The sequence below is a fragment of the Phoca vitulina genome, unplaced genomic scaffold, assembly GCF_004348235.1.
Source record: "Phoca vitulina isolate PV1807 unplaced genomic scaffold, GSC_HSeal_1.0 scaffold24, whole genome shotgun sequence".
NCBI lineage: Eukaryota > Metazoa > Chordata > Mammalia > Carnivora > Phocidae > Phoca > Phoca vitulina.
Genome location: NW_022589727.1, coordinates 15,958,513 through 15,984,662, shown reverse-complemented (window position 1 = coordinate 15,984,662; position 26,150 = coordinate 15,958,513). Strand labels below are relative to the sequence as shown.

The window sequence follows — 26,150 nt, the reverse complement described above, 5'->3', positions numbered from 1 at the left end:
TCTGGAACGAAGGAGAGGAAGTAGGGAAGGGAGGTGACGGTGGGGTTCACGGAGGAGCCCCTGGAATCACTAATACCTCGGAAAAGCTGGAGGCTTAATTCCAAAGTGGTACTGAGACTTCAGATTTCTTAACCTCTGGGGCTAATAAGAAAGCGACCATTCTGGCTCTTAGATTTTCCCTCCTTCTTCCAAAGCCACAATGCCGTACTTTGGGGATTTTTTTGGACAGGTGTTATGGTAGATTCAAGTTGGCTACAAGTTCTTTGTCACTCTCCCCAGCAGGAGGTAGATTTTATTTCCCCTCCCTGTGAATCTGGGCTGGCTCTGCATCTCCTGAACCAACAGACTGCCCCAGAAGTGCACTGAGCAGTTTCCGGCCTGGCCTTTCAGAGCATGGCGGCTTCTGCTTCCTTCCTCTTGGAACGCTTGTGCCGGGGACACCCCGCTTAGAACGCGGCTCCCGAGCTGGGACGGGGCCAAGCCACACAGAGAGGCCCTAAGCCAGTATGGACTGGCAGCCCATGGGAGAGCACTGTAGGACATCACAGCCCCACCTTGCCACAGAAGCAGGCCAGGAAAGGCCAGGCCACTCAGGAGAACCACAGAATCATGAGAGAGAATAAAATGTTGTCTTAAGCTGCTAAGTTCTGGCGTGGTTTGCCCTGCAGCGAGAGAGAACTAAAATTTATAAAAGAAAAGTTCCCGAGAAGGAAGATCATCTTGCTAACCAGCGAAGAGTAGCGAAGCACAGGTCAGGACACGTGCTGCGCGGGAACGGAACCGTTTAGAACACGCGATCACATCCTTGTCCTTTAGCCGGTTTGACCTCAAAACTGGCGTCAGCTTTGAGGGCCTCTTTCTGATGTTCAACACAGAAAACTCAGAAAAAGAAAAAAAAAAATCTCATTTTAATACAGCCTCATCCCCACACTTGTGTTTCACACAGACCTTATTTTTTAAACAGAGTTTATTGTATTTAATACATTATAAAATTTGAAAAATTGTAGGAAAGCAGCAGACTCAAACTGGAGCAACTCTAACAAGTAATAATTCTGGCCCCTTTGCAAAACTGATCAGTTTAAAAACAAAGTAATGTTCACATCTGTGAAGGCGGACAAAAAAGTGTGACTTCTGTACAAACTACATTTAAAATGTCTAATGTCTTTCGAATGCAGTGTGCTCATGAGGGTTTTTCTGAAGTCCTGCCCGGTCCCGCTTAAAAGAGAGGACATGAAGCCTCCGTATGCAAATAAACTCCATTCAAGGTGTTTGGTGTTAAAAAAAAAAAAAAAAGGAAAAAGAAAGACAAAGGAAAAGGAAACAATGGATGGCTGTTGGCAATGGAAACCGTAAGGAGATGCGTCCTCACTGCTCATGGCTTGTATGTTGGTCGGGGGCCTCGGGAGGCCCGGGACACCTCACGGCCATCACAGCACCAACTGTGGCTACCACCTTTGTAAAACTTTTTTTTTTTCCTTTTTTTTTGCATTTCCTACCTTTTGACATATATATATATTTATATTTTTTTTTTACACCTTGAGGATATCACTATTCCAATTGTTCCCATATGAATACAGGTGTGGTCTCTATTGGATATAAATGTGTCTTTTTATTCAATTTTAGGTCCAGGACTTGGTTTGCTGTCCCAACTGCACATAAATGTCCCTTTTTTTGTTTGCGTTATTTGTTGTGTACGGTTTTCTTTTTTCCTTTTTGCATAAGAAATCTGTCCATTTAGTCCAGAGGCTCCTGCTTTATCCGGATAACGGAGGGCACACGGGGCGTCCGCCTCAGCTCCCGCCGCAGGACGTACTCACTGAACTGAGACGAGTCTACTCCTCCTCCACAGGAGCCCACGATTTCAAATCCCCTCTGCTGCAACCTCTCGAGGACCTGCACGGGGCCAAGACAAGCATCCTGGTTAGCGGGGAGATGGGTCCTCTGGCCACACACACAGCCCAAAGAAGTGTCCTGAAGTTTGAGATCTTGTGCAGCCCGGGTCACTCTTACCCGTCCCCCAAGTCTCTTGAGTTGCTGCTTTCGGTGGAAGACCCTGGATGGAAGGGCAGGAGGGAGGGAGCATCGTTTCTAAGACTTCAGATGCGCCTTTCCATGCCTGCCACACACGGGCCAGCTCATTTAATGGTTACAACCACCTGGCAGTATGGGTGGACAGCCCATTTCATACATGGGGAAACTGAGGCTCCCAGCACGTCAGTGATGGGCTTGGGTTTCCAACTCAGGTCTGTCTGGCCTCAGATGCCAAGTTTCTTGCAACGTGCAACACTACCTTCTCTGCAAAAAGAGAGGGTTCACATTTCAAATCTCATCACTAAAATATCGTCCAGGAGATGATAAATGATATGGCCACACGCTGATTTTATCTGAATTTACTCAGCCAGTGATTCATTCTCAACTCATTCACCCTCAGCTCTGCCCCTGTTGAAGGCTGCCAGTACGAACTTAATATATTTCAGTTTGGAAGACCGATATCATTTCAATAGCAGAACAAATGGACTGCTGAAGACAGTCGAGGTTTATCTACAGGTTTTCAAGTTTATGGCGTCCGAAATAGATTTATTGCCCTGTGTGCATTCAGGGAGGCAAGCATAAATGCAACGGTTAAATGTTGGAAAACACACCCAAAATAAAGATATTCTAAACTTCTCATGTAATAATCACTTCTCATAATCTCTTCAATTTTGAAATCAAATACCTAATGCCAGAAAGATCCCTGGGTCGGTCACCTATAGGTCTGACAGCCTTAAATGCAGGAAACAACTCCTACACTCTTAGATAGGCAAAAACACAGAAAATTGATCTAGAGCATCGTTTCCCTAGAAATCCAACAGACACTGGACTTGCAAATGTTCCCTGGGCTTCTGGGTAGAATTAAATTGCTTCTCCACCACTCTGAAGGGATGACAACTCAATCATAGTTTAAAAAGAAAAAGCCTGGCTCAAAATTTTTTAAGGGGGAATGAAGTGAAATGTTATTAAATAACTTTCAAAATTTACTCAATGTAAGGTGGACCCTTACTGTTTCTCTTTAAATTATTATTTTTTGGTCACCTTCTATGTGGAATGTAATTTGCTAGTTTGCAAAACAGCTAACTAGAGATTGGAAAACAATACAGTATGCTTTCTAAAAACTCAAACTTCAAATGCTGGCAAATTAAAAAAAAAAAGTCCTTATGAGAACAAAATAAACATTCTACCCTGCAGTGCTCTAGTTCTGTAGCTATATTCACATGCATACACACACCAGTCAGCAAAGGGACAGGATGAAGAAAATAATCCCTAAGTTCAAAATCAAGAAGTGCTTTGGTGGCAAGTCAGTAATAGAAAGGTGAAGACCCGAGAGCCCACTCTAAGATTTCCCCAGCAGAGGCAGGAACATAGCCCGTCAGCAAGAAAAACCCCAGATTGCTCGGCCAAACCACTGCACTGGAAAGGATTCTTTGCCTTGATTGGGAGAGGAATTACAAAGGTAGAAAAAGCTGTGAACAATGAAGCACCCAACTCTGGTATGGTCGGTCTGGCAGTGTGGTTAGGCTGCTAAATTGTTGAATATGGAAATCCCGAAGCTTCCTCCCCAAATAATATGATCATCATTCCATATGACCCAATGTTACCCTGGATGTGATCAAAGCTTATTTCAATGCCATGCAAACTGCTACACTCCCTGGCCAGTTCTTTTTAAACATCAATTTGTGAATAGCAAAATTCCTTAACGTTAGTGATCACTTGAGAATATTAAAATCACTCCAGGGGTGGGTTGGAGTATCAGGTCTTGTGCATCTTAGCCCAAAACTTCTCGATGCCTAGAGCACAGTGCCTATTTTCTTGGTCGGTGGAACAGGAAGCTAGAGTCATCGACCGTGTCATGGTCACGTCATGGCTGTGTCACCGACGATGTTAATCCAGATTAAAACGTCCTCATCTGATCAGACTTGAATAACTGGGTAACTTGTCAGGCATATGAATTTATTCCATGGCTTTTGTGTGAGAGATGGAGCCCTAGGGAAGCAGTGCTGTCTGTCATCTGACGGGCGCTGCCCCCGCCTCCATCTGGAGGGAAGCTGGGGCAGGCTGTGTGTGTGGGAGGCGAAAGGCTTTCAGAGCTTTAGAGGCTGTGATGATAAGTAGCAGAGGCCCCACTCGGGAACACAGGGTGGTACGGGTGCTCCTCTGGCCCCATCCAACCCAGCGGCTGCCATGCTCTCGAGTGTCTCGCCAGCGCTCCTGGGACGCTGCTTCCGCCAGTTTCCCCTGCTCTTCTGTCCTCAGACATCTGTTCATAAATTTTAAACATTATAAATAGTTGTGGAACAATCTCCAAGAGGAATGGTAGAGTGGGTGCTTCTAGTCTTTGAGCTGTGGGAGAGGTTTTGTTGGGTCAATCCTGAACAAAGTCATGGGCCCACTCCAATTAAAAAGAGCTGGGGGGGGGGACCCCAAGCCCTTACTCCATTGACTTGAAATTGTTTTGAGTCATATAGACCTGGAGCCAAGACATAGGTATGTCTCCACTTTCTCCTCAGCAAGACGGGGGATTCACAGTGCTCACCTGTTAAGGTTCTAAGAAGACAAGGCACGTACCACCCTTGGCCCAGAGCCGCCACACATTAGTTAAGATGATGAACACACCCACCAACGTGTTAAGGGACATGGCATCTCACATGTGAACCAAACTTCTGAATTCCACCCCTAAGTCTCCTTCTCCCATAGATTTCTCTGTCTCAGAAAATGGCAGTTCCATTCATCTAGTTGCCCTGTCAAAAATCTTAGTCATCCTTGGTTTCTTAGAACCCACGGCCATTGTCAGAGAACCTTGTTAGCTCTATGACACTCGAAATATTCAGAACTGGACACTTCTCAAATGTTGCTAACTGGTCCCCTTGCTTCCACCGTTTTCCATCTGCTGCTGGAGTATTCATTATCAAATCTGAGTTACATCATGCCACACTTTTGCTCAAATTTTTCAAATGGCTTTCCATTTTACTCACACAAGCAAATGATCCCAAACCAAAATAAACCAAAACAAAAAAAATCCCAGAGCCCAAGAGGCAATCCATGATCTGTCCCTGGCCACCTGCTGGCCTCGTGTCTCGGCGCTCCCTATCCCTGACACTTGATCTTCAAGCCCCATGGGCTCTCCGGATACTCCTCAACATGCCAAGCAGACTCCTACCTCGGGGTCGTCGCAACTTACTGGTCCCTCTGCCTGGGATATTCCATCCCAGCTGTCCTCTTCTCACCATCTGACCAACATTTCTTTTTTTTTTCCTCATTAAACTTTTGTTTTAATGGGTCTGCTGGTTACTGTTTGCCACCCCCCCACCATCCCCCTATCCTTCTCAGAACGTAAATTCTGGGAAAATAGAGCTATTGTCTCTTTCTTCGACTTCTGGATCTCCAGTGCTCATACCAGCACCGGGCACATAGTAGATGTTCAACAAATACCCGGGGAACGACTGAATGAGTGCGTAGAGGGTGCACGTGCTTGCTTGCCTACCCAACAGAAGTGATGCCACGTGAGTCTCCCAGCTCCCTGGAGGGAAGGCGCTGTGTGAAGGCAAGGTTAAGTAACAGCATTAAGAGCGACATTGGATGCCACACAGTGTGTGACAAGGCTATACCTGGACCGAGTTGAGGTGACAGTAGCCGTTCAGTGGAAACCTAATGACATGCGTTGAGTCGTGATTCCAGCCTGCGTTGACAGAGTTACACATCACGTCGCCGATCTCTGGAAACACTTCTTCTATCAAGGATTTGTCACCGCTGAGTGTGATCCTTTCTCCGAGGTCTGGGGCGACTCGCACCACTAGGCACTCACAAGGCCTTGAAAAGCGACCGGTTTCTCTGTCCTGCTTCCATCTTTCCATCTCCAACAACATGGGCTGAAGCTGAAAATATTTTGCCTCTTCATATAACAAAGTATAGTCCTGGAAAAGAAAAAAGGGTATTTCACAGTGCAAAATACAAACATGAAGCACTGAAAATGTCCACAGATGAGGGGTGATTTTCTTCCACCTCTGTTATTTCAATAATCAAATCTGCGTGTAAGTTTGTCACTCACCACACATTTGTGCATGCATTCATTCAGCGATGATAAACGGAGCATAAGGGTACTAAGGGCCAGGCAGGCCCTCTTCTAAAGGCTCCCCATGAATGAAGTCCTATAACCCCCACAACCGCCCCGTGAATCTGGAACCATTAGTATTCCCCTTGGGCAGGCGAGAAAACGGAGATGAGAAAGGCTGAACCCACGACTTCTCTCTTTCAGCAGAAGCCTCCGGGCATTCAAAATTGGTGGCGGTGAGAACCCACTTCACGTCCTCGCGAAGGAGCCACGCATAGGTTGCGGTGAGGGGGGCGCAGGCGCACTATCCACGGGGAGCCTACGTCCCCTGTCCCGTTCACCGCAGCTCAGACCGCCTGGTGGGAGGCAGGGGGCGGCGCCGGGGGGTGGGGGGTGGGCCGCACAGGGTGGCGGGTGGGCATCTGCAGGGCGTGCACGCTGCTTCTACCTGAGCGTGGGTGCCGATCTCTGACGCACCGCCCTGGGCCGGCTGTCGGCGCTGCCACCCTCAAGTGAGCCCACGATCCCCGCAGGACAGAGGTGCCAGGAAGGAAACCCGTCCCTTTCTGAAAGCACAGCCACCATTCTTTGAGCATGCTTCTTCTTCTCTTGCCTTAAAAACAAATCTACTGAATTAAAGCAGAAATCTGGCAAGCGGGTATTAAAACACACACACAAGTCACTGGATGGGAGGACAAAGGAGGCTGCGGGGGAGGCAGCGACGTAGGAATGATGTTATCACGCGGGGCAATATTATGTCTACACGTAGCTATGACCGCAATCATCTCGGGGTGGGAGGCAAGTGGACACCTGTCCAGGCATGTGGACTGAGGACGTTTTTGTTTTTTTAAAGATTTTATTTATTTTTGACACAGAGAGAGAGCACAAGCAGGGGGAACAGCAGAGGGACAGGGAGAAGCAGACTCCCCGCTGAGCAGGGAGCCCAACGCGGGGCTCAATCCCAGGACCCTGGGATCATGACCTGAGCTGAAGGCAGACGCTTAACCATCTGAGCCACCCGGGCGCCCCGACTGAGGACGTTTTAATGAGCTGACACCGGCGTGTCTGAGGTCCTTCCCCAGTGGGAGCTAGCCGCGGGCGGGTGCCTGCAGCAGGGCCGACACCGAGAGCCCGGCGCTGCCAGAGCTCCGCCTCCGCATGGGACGGAGCGCGGAGGTGACGACCACAGGAGAATGGGTTTTATGTGGCACCTGGCTCTTCTTCTTGCAAATTAAGCAGCAGCAGCAGCAGCGTCTGGGGCTTCCAGAGAAAAACGTGGAGAGGTGAGAAAGTGCCAGTGGGCCTGCAGCTGGCTCTTCCACTTTCTGTGTTGAGACATTGGGGCCAGGGGAAGATGCTGTCCCAGACACTCCTCTGCAGCGTGGCCCGCTTCTGTGTTCTGCCCTGTCCTGGCGACCCCATTCTTACAGGAGCCTTGGTTCCCCGCTGGAGATGATCTTCCTTTCACATGCTGGCACCTGCTTTGCCTCCCCACGCACAGGAGGTACTGTTTGTTGGAGGAGGTGAGCACCAAGCTGAGGTGTGGCCACTTTTAAGACAGGACAGAACTGAGGTCCATCCGCGGCTTGAGGGCAGCAGTGGGGAGACTGCCGGTTTCTCCCGGGCTCCTGGGACCCCGTGTGGGGGCCTTGCCATCTCCTTAGTACATCAACTGTGAGATAGTGACCTCGATCCTTTACTCACTTATCAAGATGACAGCTCGCAAGATTGAAAAACAGCACTGACAGTTACACAAGCAACAGAAGTGAGACTTTCTGCTACTGCTTTTTATTTTCCTTTGAGAATTAAAAATTGTAGCACAAGGAAGGATCTGGACTCCACTGAAAATATGTCATCAAGTCTTCAAATCTGAGACTGCTAGAGCAGTCTTATTGACCAACCTTGACCTTATGGAGGAATCCTTTCAAACACTGCTGAATAATGACCATTAGCCTCTGATTCAATGCTTCCAGGGACAGGAAGCTTACTATCTAACAGGGCACAGCATTTACTTTGTTGGCCGCTCTGATTAAACTTCTGGAAACTTCTTGGTTAGAATGACCTGAATTTCCCTGTAGTTCCAACTTATTCAAATTCTGCCATCTGGTGATCCTAAACTTTCTTTGACATGTGAACCCTTCACACATTTGAAGACAACGGTTATGTCTTTATATCATTCAGGCTGAAAATACCCAATCTTTTCAGCTCTTTCTTACTTGTTATGACTTAGAGGTCCTTCGACATCTGGTACGTGCTTGACTTCGTCAACATAGTTCTGAAAACCCAAACCGGAACTGAACGTAACATTTCAGATGTGATATAATGAGTGCACTGTAGAACCTTCGTTTGGCTGGACATTCTAACCACTCTTAAAGTAGCCTACATTCTTCTCCTATGGCTGCTGCAACAATTACAACACACTGGGCGGCTTAAAACCACACAAATTTATTCTCTTACAGTTCTGGAAGCTGGTCATTAAGGTGGTGTTTCTTCTGGAAACTCTCGAGGAGAATCCATATCCTTGCCTTTTCCAGCTTGCACAGGCAGCCCATATCCCTCGGCCTGGGGTCCTGCATCCCTCCCGCCTCTACTATTGTCATATCTTCTCTGACTCTGACCCTCCTGCTTCCCCCTTTCACTTGGAAGGACCCTTGTGAGCACACTGGACCCACCTGGATGATCCACGATAATCTCCCCATCTCAAGACCCTTCACTTAATCACACCTACACAGTCCCTTCTGCCATGTAAAGTGACATACTCCTGGCTTCCAGGAATTACGACGCAGATGTTTTTTGGGGCCATTATTCTGCATACCGCACAGCATAAGGCTGTATTAACCTTCTTGGTTGTCTTTTTACCCTATCAGTTTATGTTTTGCCTACAGTGAAGTCTCCAGACCTTTTCACAAGAGCTACTATTGAATGAGGTCCTCCTCTTACGGCATTTCTGAAAAATTTTAAATCCTCCATTAATTATCCCTCTTCAGATTACCTACTGTAGGTTCTGAATTTGCTCCAACATACTGAGAAAATGTGAATTCTTTCGTCCAATGTTCTGCTCCCTCTCTCGTTTTTTTGTCATTTTGAACAGGGTGTTCTGTTTCTGTATGTGAATCATTTTTTAAAAGTAATGACAGGACAGGGCTACTTGCAGGCCTTCGTTCAGGTTGATGCTCAAGTAATAAATTAAAACTCTGGATTCTGGCTATTTGAACAGTTATAAAACCTCTAATTCTGAGATCAGCCAGTCCTCAATTGTGGCATTTGCTGGATGTCTCGTTGAAATACCGTGTGTTTGGGTGGGCCTCCAAGGGGAAGGCTGGACATGTGGGAGGGGCCCCAGTCTCCATACTGCCCAGAGATTCTCCTTATCTATAAAATGAGAGGAATAAGTCACAGTAAAGTCGCTACCAGGCCTGATATTCTGAGTCTATATCCATGACAATGTCCTGATCCACCGGTTTGTCTACCGTAACCTGAAGGTTATAAGGCTGGCAGGGGTTGGGGTGACAAATTCCCTATGGTGACTCTGAATCCTCACCACTTTCTTTTTCCCTCTGAATTCACAAGCCACATGGGTAATCCACTCTGAGGTCTAGCCACGGACTGACAGAGTGCCTCCCTATACAATGCTGCTCATGTTTAGCGTTCTCTGCTCCTGGAAAATTAGGGAAACATTGGCCCTGATTAGATTTCTGGCCCTGCTCAGTGATTTCTCAAGGATTCTGCCAGTGGTTTTTAAAGTGTAAAGAGGTCCCCTGAAGGTCATCCTGTACCCTGGGATGTATCTCACGGGCCTGGCCTTGAACTACCTCAGGCCACCAGGTGTTCTTGACCATCTCTACTTGACCATCTGGCTCCATCTCTCCCTTTACCGTGCCGTTCCTTCTGGTCTCCGGGGCAGAGGGCCGTCTGCGCTGGGCCAGTGGATGCTGGGCTCCACTTGGCCATCAGCCCCCCAATGCTCACTTGCCTTCAAGCGTTTGCCAGCTCCAGAACTAAAAAGGCCCTTTTGTTGTTGTTACCATTTTCTGCACGGTTAAGCTCACACTGGCCATTCGTTTTCTTGGCAGGCTCCCTTATATTCGTCTTTCTCTACTTCCTAACACACGCTTCCAGTCTCGGCTCATCGGAGAACGCCCTGCAGAGCAGGCTCACTGCCCACAGCTGCTTTCCTTAGGAACCTCGTCCTCCTTTCCTTCCTCAATCAGGATCATTTAATTTTATTGTCTAAATCCCATATATTTTAGAGTTTTATCAAGTTTCCCTTTAGACTCTCTGACCTTGTGCTCATTTTCTTCTGCTCGCTGAATCTTTTGAAATCTTCTTTCCTTACACCTTGGTTCCTATCTGGCAACACCCACCATTCCTTTCTTTGGCTTTTACAACCTGTAGACAACTCAGTCTCTTATCCCCAAGGTATGAAGTGGAAATGAGCAGGACCTTAGACAGCAGCAGCATGTTTGACCCCAGACCTTCTTATCTACCTTCCTTCCTTCTTTCTTCCCTCCCTCCCTCCTTCCTTCCTTCCAAGATTTTGTTTATTTATTTTAGAGAGAGAGAGAGAAAGCACGAGCAGGGGGAGGAGGGCAGGGGGGTGGAGAGGGAGAGAGAATCTCAAGCAGACTCTGAGCTGAGTGCAGAGCCCCACGGGGGGCTCCATCTCATCACGACCTGGGCCAAGACCAAGAGTCGGACGCTCAACCGACAGAGCTATCCAGGCGCCCCTGGCCCCAGATTTTCTTTTGAGAGAAATGAACCCAAAGCATCCACATATGCTTTCAGCAAAGCAACTCCAGAATGTACTAGATGCCATCATTCCTCTGCCCTGCTTCCGTGCCAATTTTATCTTCCCTCATCTAGAAAGCATCATTCATATTTTTTGCTTAACCTCATATCCAGATAAAGGAAAATAGATTATTCAGACCTATTATCATGTTTAAATAATTTTAAAATCCTAGAATACGTATTTTTAAAATAATTTCTTTTTTTGAGATTTACAGTGGTTTTTTGAGGCATAGAAAGATCAAGATCCCATTTTACAGACGAATAAATTGAGCTTTGCTAAGACCCTGGAGGTCGGTACATGGAACAAGAAGGTAAACACGGGTAGACCCCAAAATGCAAACAGACCATGTTTTTATTTTTGTTTATTTTTTTTAAAGATTTTATTTATTTATTTGAGAGAGAGAGAATGAGAGAGAGAGAGAGAGCATGAGGGGGGGAGGGTCAGAGGGAGAAGCAGACTCCTCGCTGAGCAAGGAGCCGGATGCGGGACTCGATCCCGGGACTCCAGGATCATGACCTGAGCCGAAGGCAGTCGCTTAACCAACTGAGCCACCCAGGCGCCCGCAAACAGACCATGTTTTGAAAGCTTATTTCTTGATTAAATATTTGGAATTCAGAAAACATTCTCCCTAAAGGGAGGAAAGGGATGTACACTGTTCATTAGTTTCCAATTGCTGCTGTAAGAAATGACCACACATTTGGTGGCTTAAAACAACACAGACTCACTCTTGTACAGTCCTGGCGGTCCGAAGTCTGAGATGGGGCTTAGGGCTAGCTAGTTGAGCTGCCTTCCTTCAGAAGGCTCGGGGTGGGCGGGGGGCAGGGGGAGGGTGCACCTGGCTCAGTGGTTAAGCTTCTGCCTTCGGCTCAGGTCATGATCCCAGGGTCCTGGGATGGAGCCCTGCATCATCGGGCTCCCTGCTCCGTGGGAAGCCTGCTTCTCCCTCTCCCACTCCCCCTGCTTGTGTTCCCTCTCTCGCTCTGTCTCTCTCTGTCAAATAAATAAATAAAATCTTAAAAAAAAAAAAAAGAAGAAGAAGGCTCTAGGGGACAATGGCTTTCCTGGCCCTTTCCAGCATCCCGGGGGGCTGCCTTCATTCCTTGGCTCGTGGCCAACAATCACATTACTTCCTTCATCATCTCTTCTCCGACTCTGACCCTCCTCCCTCCCTCTTTCACTTACAAGGACCTTTGCGATTCCACTGGGCCCACCTGGATTATCCAGGATAATCTCCCCATTTCAAGACTCTTAATCACATCTGCAAAGTCCCTTTGGCAACGTAAGGTCATCTATTCTGGGAATTAGGATGTGGACCCCCTTGGGGGTCATTATTCAGCTTGCCACACATATTTACTGGTTCCACCAGACAGTTCAGAGGTTTATTTAACTCCTAATGGCCTTGAAGTTTTACACAGTAGTTGGCACATCCTTCCATTCAAAAGCAACTCAGCCACTTGTTCATTTTAAAATCTGTTCATGTGCCAGACGCCACGCTAGACGCTGTGGGTACAAAGAGGGTTTTTCTCTGGGGAACGTGTCCAGTTCATCCTGGGAGCTCCGGGACCTCCTCCGCACAGCTCCAGGGCCCCCCAGGCAGTGCCTGGCTCCCCAGAGGGCAGGGGATGTACATATCAGGGGGCCCGCAAAGCAGGGGCACCAAGAAAACGAGGGAAATGAAGGATTTTATATTTTACATTTCAAAAATAGAATCGAGGTAGTAGTCATAAGAAAAAAAAATCTCTGCAGGACTTAACTTCCTTTAGTTTTACAATTTGGGGGTTTTTGTTTGTTTTGTTTTGTTTTTTTGGTGGGAGGTGGGCCACCATTGATTTTCCAGTATTTCAGGTTTGGGGTGTCTAAAATTCTTAATTTCCCTGGCTCTGCAATACTTTTTTTTTTTTCTTTAAAAGGACTTAATATTTTTACAGCCGTTTTAGGTTCACAGTTAAAATTGAGGGGAAAGGGGTGCCTGGGTAGCTCAGTCAGTTAAGCGTCTGACTCTTGGTTTCCACTCACGTCCTGATCTTTTGCCATTGTACGTCCTACGGGTTTGGACAAATGTATGATGACATGTCCCCACCATTCTGGTACCAGACAGAGGAGCTGCCCGACCCTCCTCTGGGCTCTGCCTGTTCATCCCTCCCACCCCCCAAGCCCCTTTCCTTTCTTCAAAGCCCAGAAAGACTGGCCCACCTGCTCCTCTTCCCACTGCTACCATATGACACTTCTGGCCAGGAGGCCGCCTCCTTCCCACCCAGCAGCGCCAACTTTCAGCTTCTCCTGATTACTCCTGTGTCTCCGGGGGGTAGCATATCCAGCCTGACATTTAGCCTGACGCCTAGTGAGGGAAAAAGCAGCAGCGGCAAGGTGCCCCCTCTCTGCCTGACCACCGTCTCCCTCCCCCAGCACCGCTCAATCTCCTAGAGAAAGTAAGGTAGACGCAGGTGATAACGACGCGGTGCTTGTGGCCCGGCTGAACGCAGATCGATCTGCATTCTCAAGCCACACCCTGGCTTGGCAAGTCCCCGGGATACTAACCGCAGGGGTGAGGCGGGGTGTGTAGGGCGGGGCGAGGGCAGGGGCTAGACACGCTATCTGAGATGGTAGCGGGGCCGCTGGCTGGCTGTTCTGCCTGCCTCCCAGTCCTCCTGTTTGGGTGCTGCAGCTAGCCTGCCTCTGAGGGAGTGTCCTCGGGAGAGGGAGAGAAGGGGCCCCGGGCAGGGGTACTAGGAGTCCTAGTCTCTGCACCAGCCACGCAAACACTAGGGGGCAGCAGCTGAGACGATGGGCTGGGGCAGCCGTCCTCAGTGGGCACTCTCTTAGGTACTGGAGAAGAGGAGACTTCTTGGGGGTCCACCCAGCTCACCACTCTGCCTTCTCCAGGGAGGTCTGACCTCCGGAGTGAGCGCCCACAAGCCACATCTGCGTGCCACAGCGGATTGGCTAAAGCATGAGCGCTGGAGCCGCTTGAGCCAATCAGATGGTCCCCGTAGAACCAAGGAAGGGGAAAGAAACCCCGGGCATTGCTGGGGCAGAGCCAGGGGCATCACTCTAGAAGGGGTTTGTGGCCTCCCACGTCTGAGGTCCTCAGAGTTGCCCTGGTATTTCCACCTCTGAGAGAATGCTCCCGCTAATTCTATGAGATAAGCTAGGATCCGTCCCATAAAACGTTCTTCCTCTCTTTCTTCCTGGCTCTCAACTGGGGCTGATTTTGACCCTAAAGGACATTTAGCGAAGTCTGGAGACTTCTGGGTTGTCCTCCCTGGGAGAGGGGGGTGGGTGCTGCTGGTACGTGGTGTGTGGACGCCAGGGGTCCTGCTCAACATCCTACAGCGCACAGGACAGCCCCGCCACAGAGAACGATTCGGCTCAAAACGCTGACAGAGCAAGATCAGAAACTCTGAGCTTGACCGAGATCATTTCCGTTGCAACCTAAGGAACACAGAAGTCACCCTGATCGATGGTCAGTGCGAGCATCATTAACGAACGCGCTAGCATTCAAACACATATGGTTACTAATGTGATGTAATATGAAGTGCAGAGTATCACCAGAGGTGTATTCTCACCAAAATGTTTAACCTAAACCCATCGGGCCTTCAGATATAGCTTGCAGTGTACAGGACATCAGAGGCTAGAGTAATGAACTAAACTATCGATGACAAGGCAGCCAGACAAATCCAGAAGGGGGGCATTCTGTGGGGCACCTGGCCCGGTTTCTTCAGAGTCGGCCTCATATAAAAAGTGACAGACTATGCTAGGTAATAAAAGGAAGGAACATAACTGGATTCAATATGTGGTCTCACATCAGATACGGTCTGGGAAAAACCACCTGCAAAGGATATTTTGGGGTCAAGCTGGGAAATCTGAATATGGTTTCAGTATTAGAGAAAATCTGATTTTATTGAAATAGGAAGATAGAGATTATTATCTGAAATAAGGATAGAAAAAGATCCAGAAGGCCATGCATGCACTAAGGTTTTTTAATACTGGCAATCTCTGAGGGGTGGGAATATGGGGCCTAAACATTTTTCAAATTTTCTACAACGTGCATATCCTTTTCTATAATATTAACAGGTTATTAGAAACAACTAATACATTTTTTTAAAAGATTTTATTTATTTATTTGACAGAGAGAGACAGCAAGAGAGGGAACATAAGCAGGGGGAGTGGGAGGAGAAGCAGGCTTCCCGCTGAGCAGGGAGCCTGATGCGGGGCTCGATCCCAGGACCCTGGGATCATGACCTGAGCTGAAGGCAGACGCTTAACAAGACTGAGCCACCCAGGCACCCTAACTCATACATTTTTAAACTTAAGCCAGGGATAGGTAAGTTTTGCGCTATTAGCAAAGTTTTCTTTATCTAGGATGGGTGGACATTCATCTGAGACCACAAAAGACGCTAGCAACGTGGGGGACATTTACCAAAGATGCTCAGAATACAAGGCTAGAAAGAGGTAATTTTTTGTGCTTCCCCATCAAAAGGGAACCAAAGTTCTGGACTCCTGGTGTACTAGTAATGACAACTGTGTGTGTGTCTTCCTATACAACACATGTACGTAAGCAGAAAATAAAGCAACGATGAACTGGTCAGTATCATTGGGAGGAGGGGAAATGAAGGACAGTCACCTCCATAATAAAACAGCGCAGAGAAGTTCTATAATCACTTATTAGAGAACAGATTCCAGTGGCTTCCGGTGGGAGCAGGGCACAAGCAGCTGCCACTTCATGGTGTTCTGAAATATGAAATGATCTCAATTGCTAAGAGGGGACCTAGCTCATACAGCATTATTTGCAGAATGGCATTTTAAGAGGGGGGTAGGATGCCATGACGTCAACGTTGCATGCATTCGCTCAAGCCAGCATTAAATAGCTGGAGAGGGAAGCCAGAAATCAAGGAGCGCTTTCCCTACCAAACCCAGTTGAGACAGATTCTCTCCTCCTGCGGTGTCCCTTCTCCCAGGTCAGGAAACGGACTCCGACAAGGAAGAAAGCACCTATTGTGTTGTTCGGGGACGGGCAGACGGGGAGCTCATCTGTGTGCGCGTCTGTATTTGTGGTTGGCACAAGCTGCCGCAGGAGCTGAATGGTCACCTCAGCTTCCGCCCTCCTCCTGCTGCTCCTCCAGGTTCCAGAACGCCCCCTAATTTACAGCCTGTCGCCCGGAGTTTCCATGGGAAACATTCCAGGGCCCTGGGAGACGTGAGTTTCATTTGACAAGCTTTTTGTCTTTTTCCCCAAGTGTGGGCTACAGCTAAATCCTTGGGCAATTAATGGGTACGTTTTGCACTTAGAATTGATGAATAGCAGGGCTCTGGAATCCTCAGTGAGCTCGAAAGGTGCAGGGAAGCAGCCATCCCCATCCTAGCCCACTGGGTGAGCCCTCAAGGGGCTGTCCTCAGGGATCGGCCACAGCTTAACTCCCCGTAAGGAAGTCTGTCTCTCTGCATCTAACTTGAATGCTCTTGAAGAACAAAGTAACACCTGCCACGTTTGAATGTGTTCAAATTCCTAGCTCCGTTCCTGGGACAGACTACAACTCCCAACCAATGGCTGTCGTCATGTTCTAAGTGTAATTCCCCATCAGTTGCTTTGTATTTCCTGGAGTCTGCATCTTTTTGAATCATGGGATTACAAATTAATATTTTACCCTCCTAAGTTGCTTAGGAGGATGGTATTATACACACGTTTTATATCTGCCCTTTCGTCCTGTAAGTTAGTGTATTGTCTACTTACATTTAGCTTCTTGTCTCCTGTAACTCTTTTGACCCTTTTCTGCTGTATTTAAGTTAATTAATACTAAGTAATTATTATGTGCCTGCACACAATGTCCTTTAGAAAAACATAAAAATGTCCCTGCCTGTGAGACCCTTACAAAGAAGAGAGTCCTGCTATATACGTAAGATCGCCAGAGTTTGAATGTAAGAAAGTACATGACCAGGTATGGGGTAGGAACCAGAATCTGGTTTGAGTGTGGGTCTCACTTCATTCGTTTATGTATCCATCCGTGCATTCATTCACTCATGCCATAAATATCCACATGCTTACTATGTGCCAGGGCTGAGCTAGTGTGACCAGCTTCACCAACAACTATTCCCAGCCCCTATCCCTTTGCTCATTTCTCTCACTATAGAGGCTAAAAAAGAAAAACACCCCTTTCTCAGCCTCCTTTGCCTGTAAGGGAGGCTCAGTTCAAGCCACTGACCGATAAAGGGAAAGTCTACTGGGGAATCTTCTGACAAGGACAAAATCTTGCGAGTTAAAAAGGCTTTTGTCCCATTCTCTTGCCTTGAATGAGGATGTGATGCCTGGAGCTGCTGCAGCCACCTTACGACCTTGAGGTGACAAGCGTGAGGCCAAAACGTCAACATTGAAGATGGCAAAACAAAAAGACAGAGCGTCCTGGTCCTTGATGACATCACTGAACAGATATCACTGTCAATAACCATGGACCTCTGATTTCTTATGTGAGAAAATAAATCTCCATTAGTTTAAGGCATTGCTGATTGACTATTCCAACACCTGCAGCCAAAAGCATGTATAACTTACAGTTGGGTATATGGTGCCAAACAATGAAGACAAATAATTACAAATGTACGTGTGTGACCACGGGGAGAATCGCAGGGTACAGGCAAACCAAGCTGGACTAAACACTGTATTCATCATTAGTGATGAATACAATGAGCCCTAATGACAAATAAAGGCCAGGAAAAGAGTGTTAGGCAGACAGAATGGTCTCTTTGAAGGGGGCAAGAACATGGTGTGCTTGTGGAACTAAGGAAAGTCCTGTAGGACATATGTGTAGGTAAGAGTTGTGGGGGTGGGGGTGGTGGTGTGGAGAGCAGGGGTTGGAGTATTCTGGGCCTTGTGGGTTCTCACAAGGATATGCTGCTTTGCTCCACAAACAATGAATGGGAAGCCCCTGCAGAGTTGTAAGCAGGAGCAAGTCATGGTAACACTATTTTTTTCAAAAAGTGTCCCTTGGTGAGGGATGGGGTGGGAGATGGCAGAGGATGGGGAGAGGGAGAAGGGTATGGCTATAAAAGGGCAACGGGAGGGATCCTTGCCATGATGAAAATTTTCTGTGCCTTGACTATTTCAAGGTCAGCATTCTGGTTGTGCTGTTGTACTATCATTTTGCAAGATGTTACTACTGGGGCAATCGGGTAACATAGGATCTATTATTTCTTACAGCTACATGGAGTCTACAATGATTTCGAAATAAAAAGTCTAATGAGAAAGTGTCTCCCGGTTTCAACATGGAGAGTAGATGAGGGGGGGAAAGGGTGGGAGAGGGAAATCAATTAGGAAGCTAGTCCAAGTCATCCAGAGAGCCGAGCCTTGGATAGGGAGGTGGGATGAGAAGAAGGAATTGATTCGAGAAGTATCCAGAAGGCACTACAGACTGGCTTGCTGATGGATCGTGTCTGGGAGATGAAGAAGGGGACAAAGTGCAGAATGACTTCCAGGCTCCTGCCTCGAGCAGGCAGATGGGTTCTGACATTTTTTACAGAGATGGGACACAAAGCAAGCGGGCAGGTTCCACAGTGGTAGTGGGCTTGGGGAGGCGGGCATGGCCAGCTTATGATCAGGCAGCTTGAGGAGCCAATGAACTCTCCACGTAGAGATTCTGAGCGGTCATTTGGAAATGCAATCACCTTAAAAGGGAACTAAAAGTGAAATGTCCTTCCTTCACCCCTTTCCCCAGTTCCACTGCATTCCTTCTAGGAAAACGTTGGCCCCCCACTGTCGCCATATCACACTTTCAGCCCTTCCTTTTCCACTCGCTTACTTGCTCTCCCACACGGGAAGCCCAGACCTGATTGGTGAACACCTGACATGCGAGGTGCCAGGTCTAATTACTGGGCGGGGGGGGGGGGATGCGGGGCACTGCTGAAGTCCGTGCCCACCTACAGCAGGCCCCCCCTTCCTCCCCTCCCTTCTCTCTCGCCCTGTGTCCAGTGCAGAACTCAGCCCCACTGCCTGTCTCCACGTGGGGCCAGTGCCTGCTTTCTAGAAGCGGTCCTGACTGTCTTCCTAGCTCTCCTCCGCCTGCAGCTGGTGTGAGTCCTGCTGCCTACAGGCACCAGCACTCTCTGTCTGAGCAGGTGCGTCCCCAGGCTTACGCCGAGGGCTGCAGGCGGGAGACCTCCCTCGGGCCTCTGCATGAGACACTTGCCAGTGAGTGAAGTGGCCTGAAGGGAAGGCAGGAAAGAGGTTCAAAAGTTGGCACAGAAAGAAAAAAAACGACACATTGAAAATTACCCTTGAAAACCCTCCAGGAAGGTGCCATCTGAGAAACACACTCCCAATATGTTTTCCTTCCTGAATTGGAAGAGATCATCACTGGATAAAGTAGCTTACTTTCGTAAGGAGCCATGTTGCACAAACCAACTTCGTCTGTCTTTAAAGCCCGAATGACACTCAGCACCGTCAAGAGGTGCACTCTGGGAGGCCCCTGGGTGCTGCCACTGGTTGGGGAGCCACGGGGAGCCACGGGGTCACGCACTGCCTCAGGCTGATTTCAAGGCTGCCGGGAGTGCCCACACTAGCTGCAGTTCTGACTCTTTCTCTCGCATTTCCTCACCAAATGTAGACTTGGCAGGTGCCCCACCGCTCAAAATCCTGACGGGGAAGATGGACGGGGGCCCCCTGAGTCCTTACTAATTTGGGATCTAATCTTCTAGATCTTTTTGTGTATTTACGCACACATATTTTTAACGTAAATACGAATATGGCTATGCATTTTCACTGAATGGTGAAATCTTGGTGATTTTCTCCCCTCACACATCAGATCATAGAGCTCTTGGTAAGGATGTGCTATTGCTGAACTTTTTTTTAGTTGTGTCAAGTTTTTGCTATTACAAATGATACGACCACAGTGAACATCCCAGGTACCTATATCTTTGCATATTTATGCAACTATTTCTAGAAAATAAATTGACTCCAAACTGCTAGATCAAAGAGTATGTGTGATTGAAAATTTAAAAACTGCTGAATTGCCCTCCAAAAATGTTTATTCCCAACCATGATGTGTATCCCCGACACTGTATATTACCATTTTTTTACATTTTTGCCAATCTGATAGATAAAAAGGGGTATCTCAATTTTTGTTTCTTTGATTCTACAGAGATTAAATATCTTTTTAAAATGCTTATTGGCAATTTTTATTTTTTTCTTTGGGAGATTTTTGTTTCTGTCTAAAAACATTTTCCATTGGGTTGTTTGTATGTTTCTTATAAATTTTAGGAATTCTTTTATTAATGATATTAATCTTTTATTGCAAATATTTCCTGTTGTCTAACACTTGTCTTTTATATGTATGTGGTGTCTTTAATTAAACTTTTTTTTTTTTAAAGGCTACGTTCTGGGTGTTAAGTCTTCCTTAAGTAGGCCCTCTCTGCCTCAAAATTATGCTTTTAGAAATTCCTTTAGATTTTTTTTCTGATATTTTTTATAGTTTTAATTTTTATGTTCATTTCTGGAATATCTGTGAACTTAGGATATAAGATAGGGCTTTGGCTTTACATTTTTTCCCCAAATGTCTCTGTGCCAACTATCTCAGTGCCAGTTACTGATTATTCCTTTGTTTTCCCACTGATTGAATTACCACCTTTATAATATATCAGATTCCTTTATACACACATCTTCTCCACACCCTGTTCTTCTCCACTGATCTATTTGTTAATTTCAACCCAATCAGGATCACACTTTTTAATTACTCTAGCTCTCTAGTATGTTCTGATGTCTGGTAGGACGCATCCGCCACAGCCCACCATTACCACCACTATTATCATCCCTAATAATTTATTTAGCTATTCTTAAGCTCCGTTTCTTCTACATACACTTTATAAATGGATCAAATTTCATTTTAAAAAAATTTGTGACTTAAATGGGTTTGTGCTGAATTTATCATCTGGGGACAGGTGACATCTTAATGATATCGAGGCTTCCCATCCCGGAACACAGAATTTCCTTTCATTTATACAACTCTTCTTTTATAGTTTATGTAGAGATTTGCAGTTTTCTTAATCAGACTTTGCCCACTTCTTGTTAGGTTTGTTCCTAGGTCTTATAAATTCTGTTGTTACTGTGAGTGGTATACCCTTCCATTATATCTTATGCTTCACTCTTGCTACTGTAGGAAAGCTATCAATTGTGATATGTTGATCCTGAATGTAGATGCTTTAATGAGTTCTTCATTAGTTCTAACAGTACTGAGTTGATTCTTTAGAATCTATTTAAATATTAACAGCTGCAAAGATTATATTTGTGTATATTTCCTTTCAATAGTAACACTTTCTGTTTGTTCTTCTTGTCTGATTCCATGGCCTAGAGTTGCCAGCCCAATGTGAGACTAACACCTGTTACTAACTTCAAAGGGAACAATCTAAAATTTTACTGTTAAGTATAATACTTCCTTTAAGTATCTGGGAGAAGAAGTATTAAGCTAAGGAGGTTTCCTTGTATTTCCTACCTTATTAAGATGTAGCAGAAATAAGCTTTGAATTTAATCAACTTATTTTCAATGTGTTAAAATAAATTATAATTCAGTCTTTACACAAAATCAGTCCGCTTTTGGTCACATAAAACTTTAATGACCATATCCTCTATTTCATGAAGACGGTGTAACCATGTCAGAGACCAGAGAGTTGGTATACGTTAAAAATGCAGAGCTTGAAATGTTCTGGGGAGCACATCAAAACAAATCACATATTTAATGCTATTGGTAATTTAACGTGAATCCCTCACCTTGAAATCATCAGGAATGAGGAGTTTTGATGTTCGTAGAAAATTCAAGATATATCTGAACATCTGTCCATCTCTGTCAATGAAATAATGTTGTTTGAGACTGTCCAAAACAATGGGCTCTGTACCATCAAAAAGTCTTCCGATTCTGTGATAGAAAAGAGGGAACAGTGAAAGCAATTAGAATCGATTGTTTGGCCGCTAAAACTAAGAGCTACCGCTTTGGGTCACTGTCAAAGGTAGCAGGTTCAAAGATGGCAGTCAGCAAATATCACCCGGTCCGTAGTTACGCTTCTCTGAGAAGTACTGGTCCTAGCTTGATAAGTATTTCAGGACCAGACAAATCAAAATAGTCTCAGGCTTTCTCAAGTAAATCCTTTTATTCACTGTCTGGTACCTGTAAAGAAAATGTCCCTGACATGGTGATTATGGCTAAGTGCTGTCACTGTGATGGAAAAGCATGTCTTTCCCCTGGGTTACTTAAAACCACCTTCTCTGCTACTTAAAAAAAAAAAAATGTTATTGCTCCAAAGTGTCTTTTAAACAGATTCTACGGAGAAAGCAATTTCGTATTTAAGAAATCTGTTTTCTGAGCTCTCCCCACCCATGAATCACAAACTTTCCAAAAATAAAGCAATGCCTATATGCTAACATCTACATTTAATTATAGAAAGGAATCATTGAAAATATCACTAGTCTAGGAGAATATGTTTTCCATTAACAATATACAGTCTAGTTTCTTAGGTCTCAGCAGAAATCATTTGTCACAGCCAGGCATCATTATAAAAAATAAATACTTGACCACGCCAAAAATATGACCTAGTACTAGAACACGAGTGGCTACAGGTAATTTTTTAAAAACAGGAATCCACGATACGTTTTTCCCATTATAGAGTTAACATCTGAGCAGTGTAGTACAGTTAAAGCATTCTGCATCCATTCATTATCACTTATCCCTTTAAGGATGGCTGAACCTACATACTTCAGTATATATTCAGTTAATACACAGTGGTCACATTTGTACCATAAACAAGTAGACAGCTGGCTACTGACAAATATCCTATATCAGAAAATAGAATTTACACACTAGAAATCACTTCCTTGACCCAAGAGGTGCATTGCACTTTTCATTAACAGTGTAGGTAGGCAAATGGCTCTATTTTTTCATGAAAAGCTTTTATGGAACTCATATCATCTATCTCTGATTTGGAACATCATCTTACTGCTTTGAAGTCAATTTTGAAATCATATGTTGAAATGTGACAGAGGTAATGGTAAATCAATACTTTCACCCCTCCTAAAATACAACAGACAAATAGAGAAGCTGCTTTCCCTCCTTCCCCCAAAAGAAAAGCTTGGGAATTTGTTTCAATAAAAATCTTTTAAAGATAATTAGAAAACTCACATCCTACCTGAAGGTAGTAAGTGCAAAGACGAGAGCAACTAATTACAGTCAGGTCATATTTCTAAAACTCAATATATTTTTCTCAGCTGATGTTTTTGTCCAACTTTCCATGAATGGAGGGTGATTCACAATTCCTTCCTTCCACAATTTTATCCAGGGTGTGGCTCCCAACCACCCTAGGACTCCTTCACTGCATGCAACCTTGTCATTCGTTCCCCATTAACACATCAATCAAACAGGCTACAGAAAGAGGCAGTGAAACTAAAACACACTTAGTCACTTACTTATAGTGTTTCCAGGACAGTTTCGTGTCGGGTGGGAAAGGACGAGACTTGTGTGCTTATTACTAAGACATTTTACTCTTCCTTGTTTTTTTTTTTTTTTTTTTTAAAGATTTTTTTATTTATTTATTTGAGAGAGAGAGAATGAGAGAGCAAACACATGAGAGGGGGGAGGGTCAGAGGGAGAAGCAGACTCCCTGCCGAGCAGGGAGCCCGATGCGGGACTCGATCCTGGGACTCCAGGATCATGACCTGAGCCGAAGGCAGTCGCTTAACCAACTGAGCCACCCAGGCGCCCTACTCTTCCTTGTTAACATGATAAATTTACCGTTGACAGGGGAAGAAAAGGGAGTTCTATTTATTAAGTGCTGTCCAGATAGCATGCACGATCCTTAGCACTTCATGGATGTAAAGGATCCATTATCCTCCTTTTAAAGATGAAGAAATAGGCTCAAAATGATGAGTAACTTGCCCAACTAGTTAAGTAGCATTGAGGGATTTGTGCAGTCTGTTTGATCGTAAAGGGGCCTCCCTACAACGAATGGAATGAAAAGAATTACCACTACCGAAGGAAAGCTTTTGGTCTAGAGTTTGTACTTTCTATCTTCTGTTTGTTTAGCCAGAGCTTTGCAATGAAATCCAAGCGTGTATATGAATTATTTTTGTGGCCTGTAATATATTAGTATCAGTGACTGCAAGTCACTTTAGTCAAGAGATGCAAAGTAAATATTTTATTCTTAAATAAATCCTATGCTTATTTTCTTGGAAGCTCATTTTCAAAATCTAGACCTGGATGTACTCTGGCACAGCATGAGTGATTCGTAAATCTCTATGGAGTCAACGATTAAAGGAGTGACTGAGTGGTGAGGGCAGCTTGGCTCGGCCCTTTCCTAGCTGTAATCTGGGGGAATTGACTTCTCTGTATCTCCATTTCGCTTATAAAATGTCTGTTTCTGGGCGCCTGGGTGGCTCAGTCGGCTAAGCCTCTTGCCTTCCTCGTCCTGGGTCCCCCATCGGGCTCCCTGCCCAGCGGGGAGCCTGCTTCTCCCTCTGCCCCTCTCCCTGCTCGTGATCTCTCTCTCTCTCTCTCGCAAATAAATAACATCTTAAAAAAAATAAAATGTCTCTTTCTTTTATAAAATTGCCCCTTTTCTCTGGGTTGATGAGAAAATCAATCATGGCACGCTCAGAAAGAGCACGGCAAGAGAAGGTATCCCAAACCAGCAAACAAGGATTTCTATGAAAGCACATCTCAGAAGACAGCAGGTCCTCTAAGGAACAGGATGTAGGGGCCAAAGGAACAATCTGGGTTGAAGTGTTTGTTAGAGACCTTAGTGACGTAGGAGAGATGTGCCATTTAAAAGGCTTTTAGGGTGGAAACACACCCCCCCACACACACACACACCCCCACCCCCTTCTGGCAGATACAGGGAAGTGGGCCTGGCTGCAACGAGAAGCACCTGCGCATGGCACGAGGCCGAAATGGGAGGCGCAAAGGGACGAGCTGGGGGGCGAGGTGAAAGGAGGCCCAGCGTAGGCCGGCGAGGCGGCTGGGTGATGCGCCGGGGCGAGCTGGGTCTCCAGTCGGAATCACTGAGGCCGAAGGGGGCGGAAGCTGAGGAGGGAGGGCTGGTGCCCACCGCACGGCTGAGGAGCCCCAGCGAGGCGCAGAACCCGGCGCGGGCGGCGGGCCCGAACCTTCGCCGCCAGCTCGCGCAGCCCGGAGGACGAGGAGGAGCGAAGGGAGAGGCCCGAAGATGGTGGCGCCAGCCGTGTGGTCTGGGCGGCAGCTGAGGGGGAACGCGCTGTGCAGGGACGGGCCAGCCTTGGGAAGGACGAGCCCGCGGGCCTCGCCACGGCACACGACCGTCCGGGGTGCAGGGCCTCCCCGACAAGGAGGCGGCCGCGTATCTGAGACACCAAATGTTAGGAGCAGTAAAGGGCAACGTTATGCTGCTGGTTTCTCCTAACTTTAAAAGGAAGCACGTTCTGAGCTGTGAAAACAATGCGGAAGGACAGGGCGGTGCCAATGATCGTAAAATGGCGTCCTGGGGTCTGTTTTGCAAGTGCCCTGGAAAAGCATTGTTCGGCCAAGCGAATGGGGGGGACGTCGGCAAGGGCTGTATTTCTTGTGGACATATGAATGGAGTTACAAATCAAACTGCAGTGATTTGTAAACTCTGGTGCCTGAAAACTACGTGGAACTGATTACAGTTTAGTAACCTTGGAGAACATTCCTGTTTTCCAACTGACCAAGACCAAGCTGGCTCCGGATGATGTATGGCCGCCTTGGTTTTTGGTGGTTTTTTTTGTTTTGTTTTGTTTTTGACACTCATTGAACCAAACAGCAATGCTGAGAAAAAAGTCCTCCCACGATTGTATTTTTTTTTTTACTTCTATTTTTTAACATTTTGTTTTGGACAATTTCAAACTTACGCCAAAGCAGAGAAAATTATATAATGAACCCCCATGTGTCCATCCAGCTTCAAAAGCTATCAACCCTTGGCCAAGCTTGTTTCACCTATACTTCTATTGCTCCCTCTCCCCAATGGAATTTTTATAGTAAACCCTAAACATCCTGTCATTTTATCTGTAAATATTTCACTAACTAGTAAGAATATAAAAGTTCACTAAAAATATGCATTAAAAGATACTGAAATATATTTCTCTTGCTTTTTAATATTAACACTGTTGATTATTGTTTATGGAACAAATAATGCAGGATCAAGTCTCCAAAGGAAATTAAGCTCCTTCTTGTGGAAAGTAAGTCTGGTTCCCCACTATGGCTTCTCCTCTCTCTGGTGTTAAAGAATGGTCTTAAATGAAAGAGAGGATAGGGATAGGGC

At 46.2% G+C, this 26,150-nt stretch overlaps 1 protein-coding gene across 3 annotated transcripts in view; it reads right to left on the bottom strand.

The window, feature by feature from the left end:
- Positions 1–952: 952 nt before the first annotated feature.
- Positions 953–26,150, bottom strand: part of KCTD1 (potassium channel tetramerization domain containing 1) — a 177,679-nt gene continuing 152,481 nt past the window's right edge. For all 3 annotated transcript variants that reach the window (XM_032421396.1, XM_032421397.1, XM_032421395.1), the window contains exons 3-5: positions 21,622–21,766; positions 5,643–5,948; positions 953–1,893 (exon numbers count right to left, since the gene is read on the bottom strand). In XM_032421396.1, the coding sequence (XP_032277287.1) occupies positions 1,735–1,893; positions 5,643–5,948; positions 21,622–21,766 (610 nt within the window). In that variant the 3' untranslated portion in view covers positions 953–1,734. The remainder of the gene's footprint in view (positions 1,894–5,642; positions 5,949–21,621; positions 21,767–26,150) is intronic.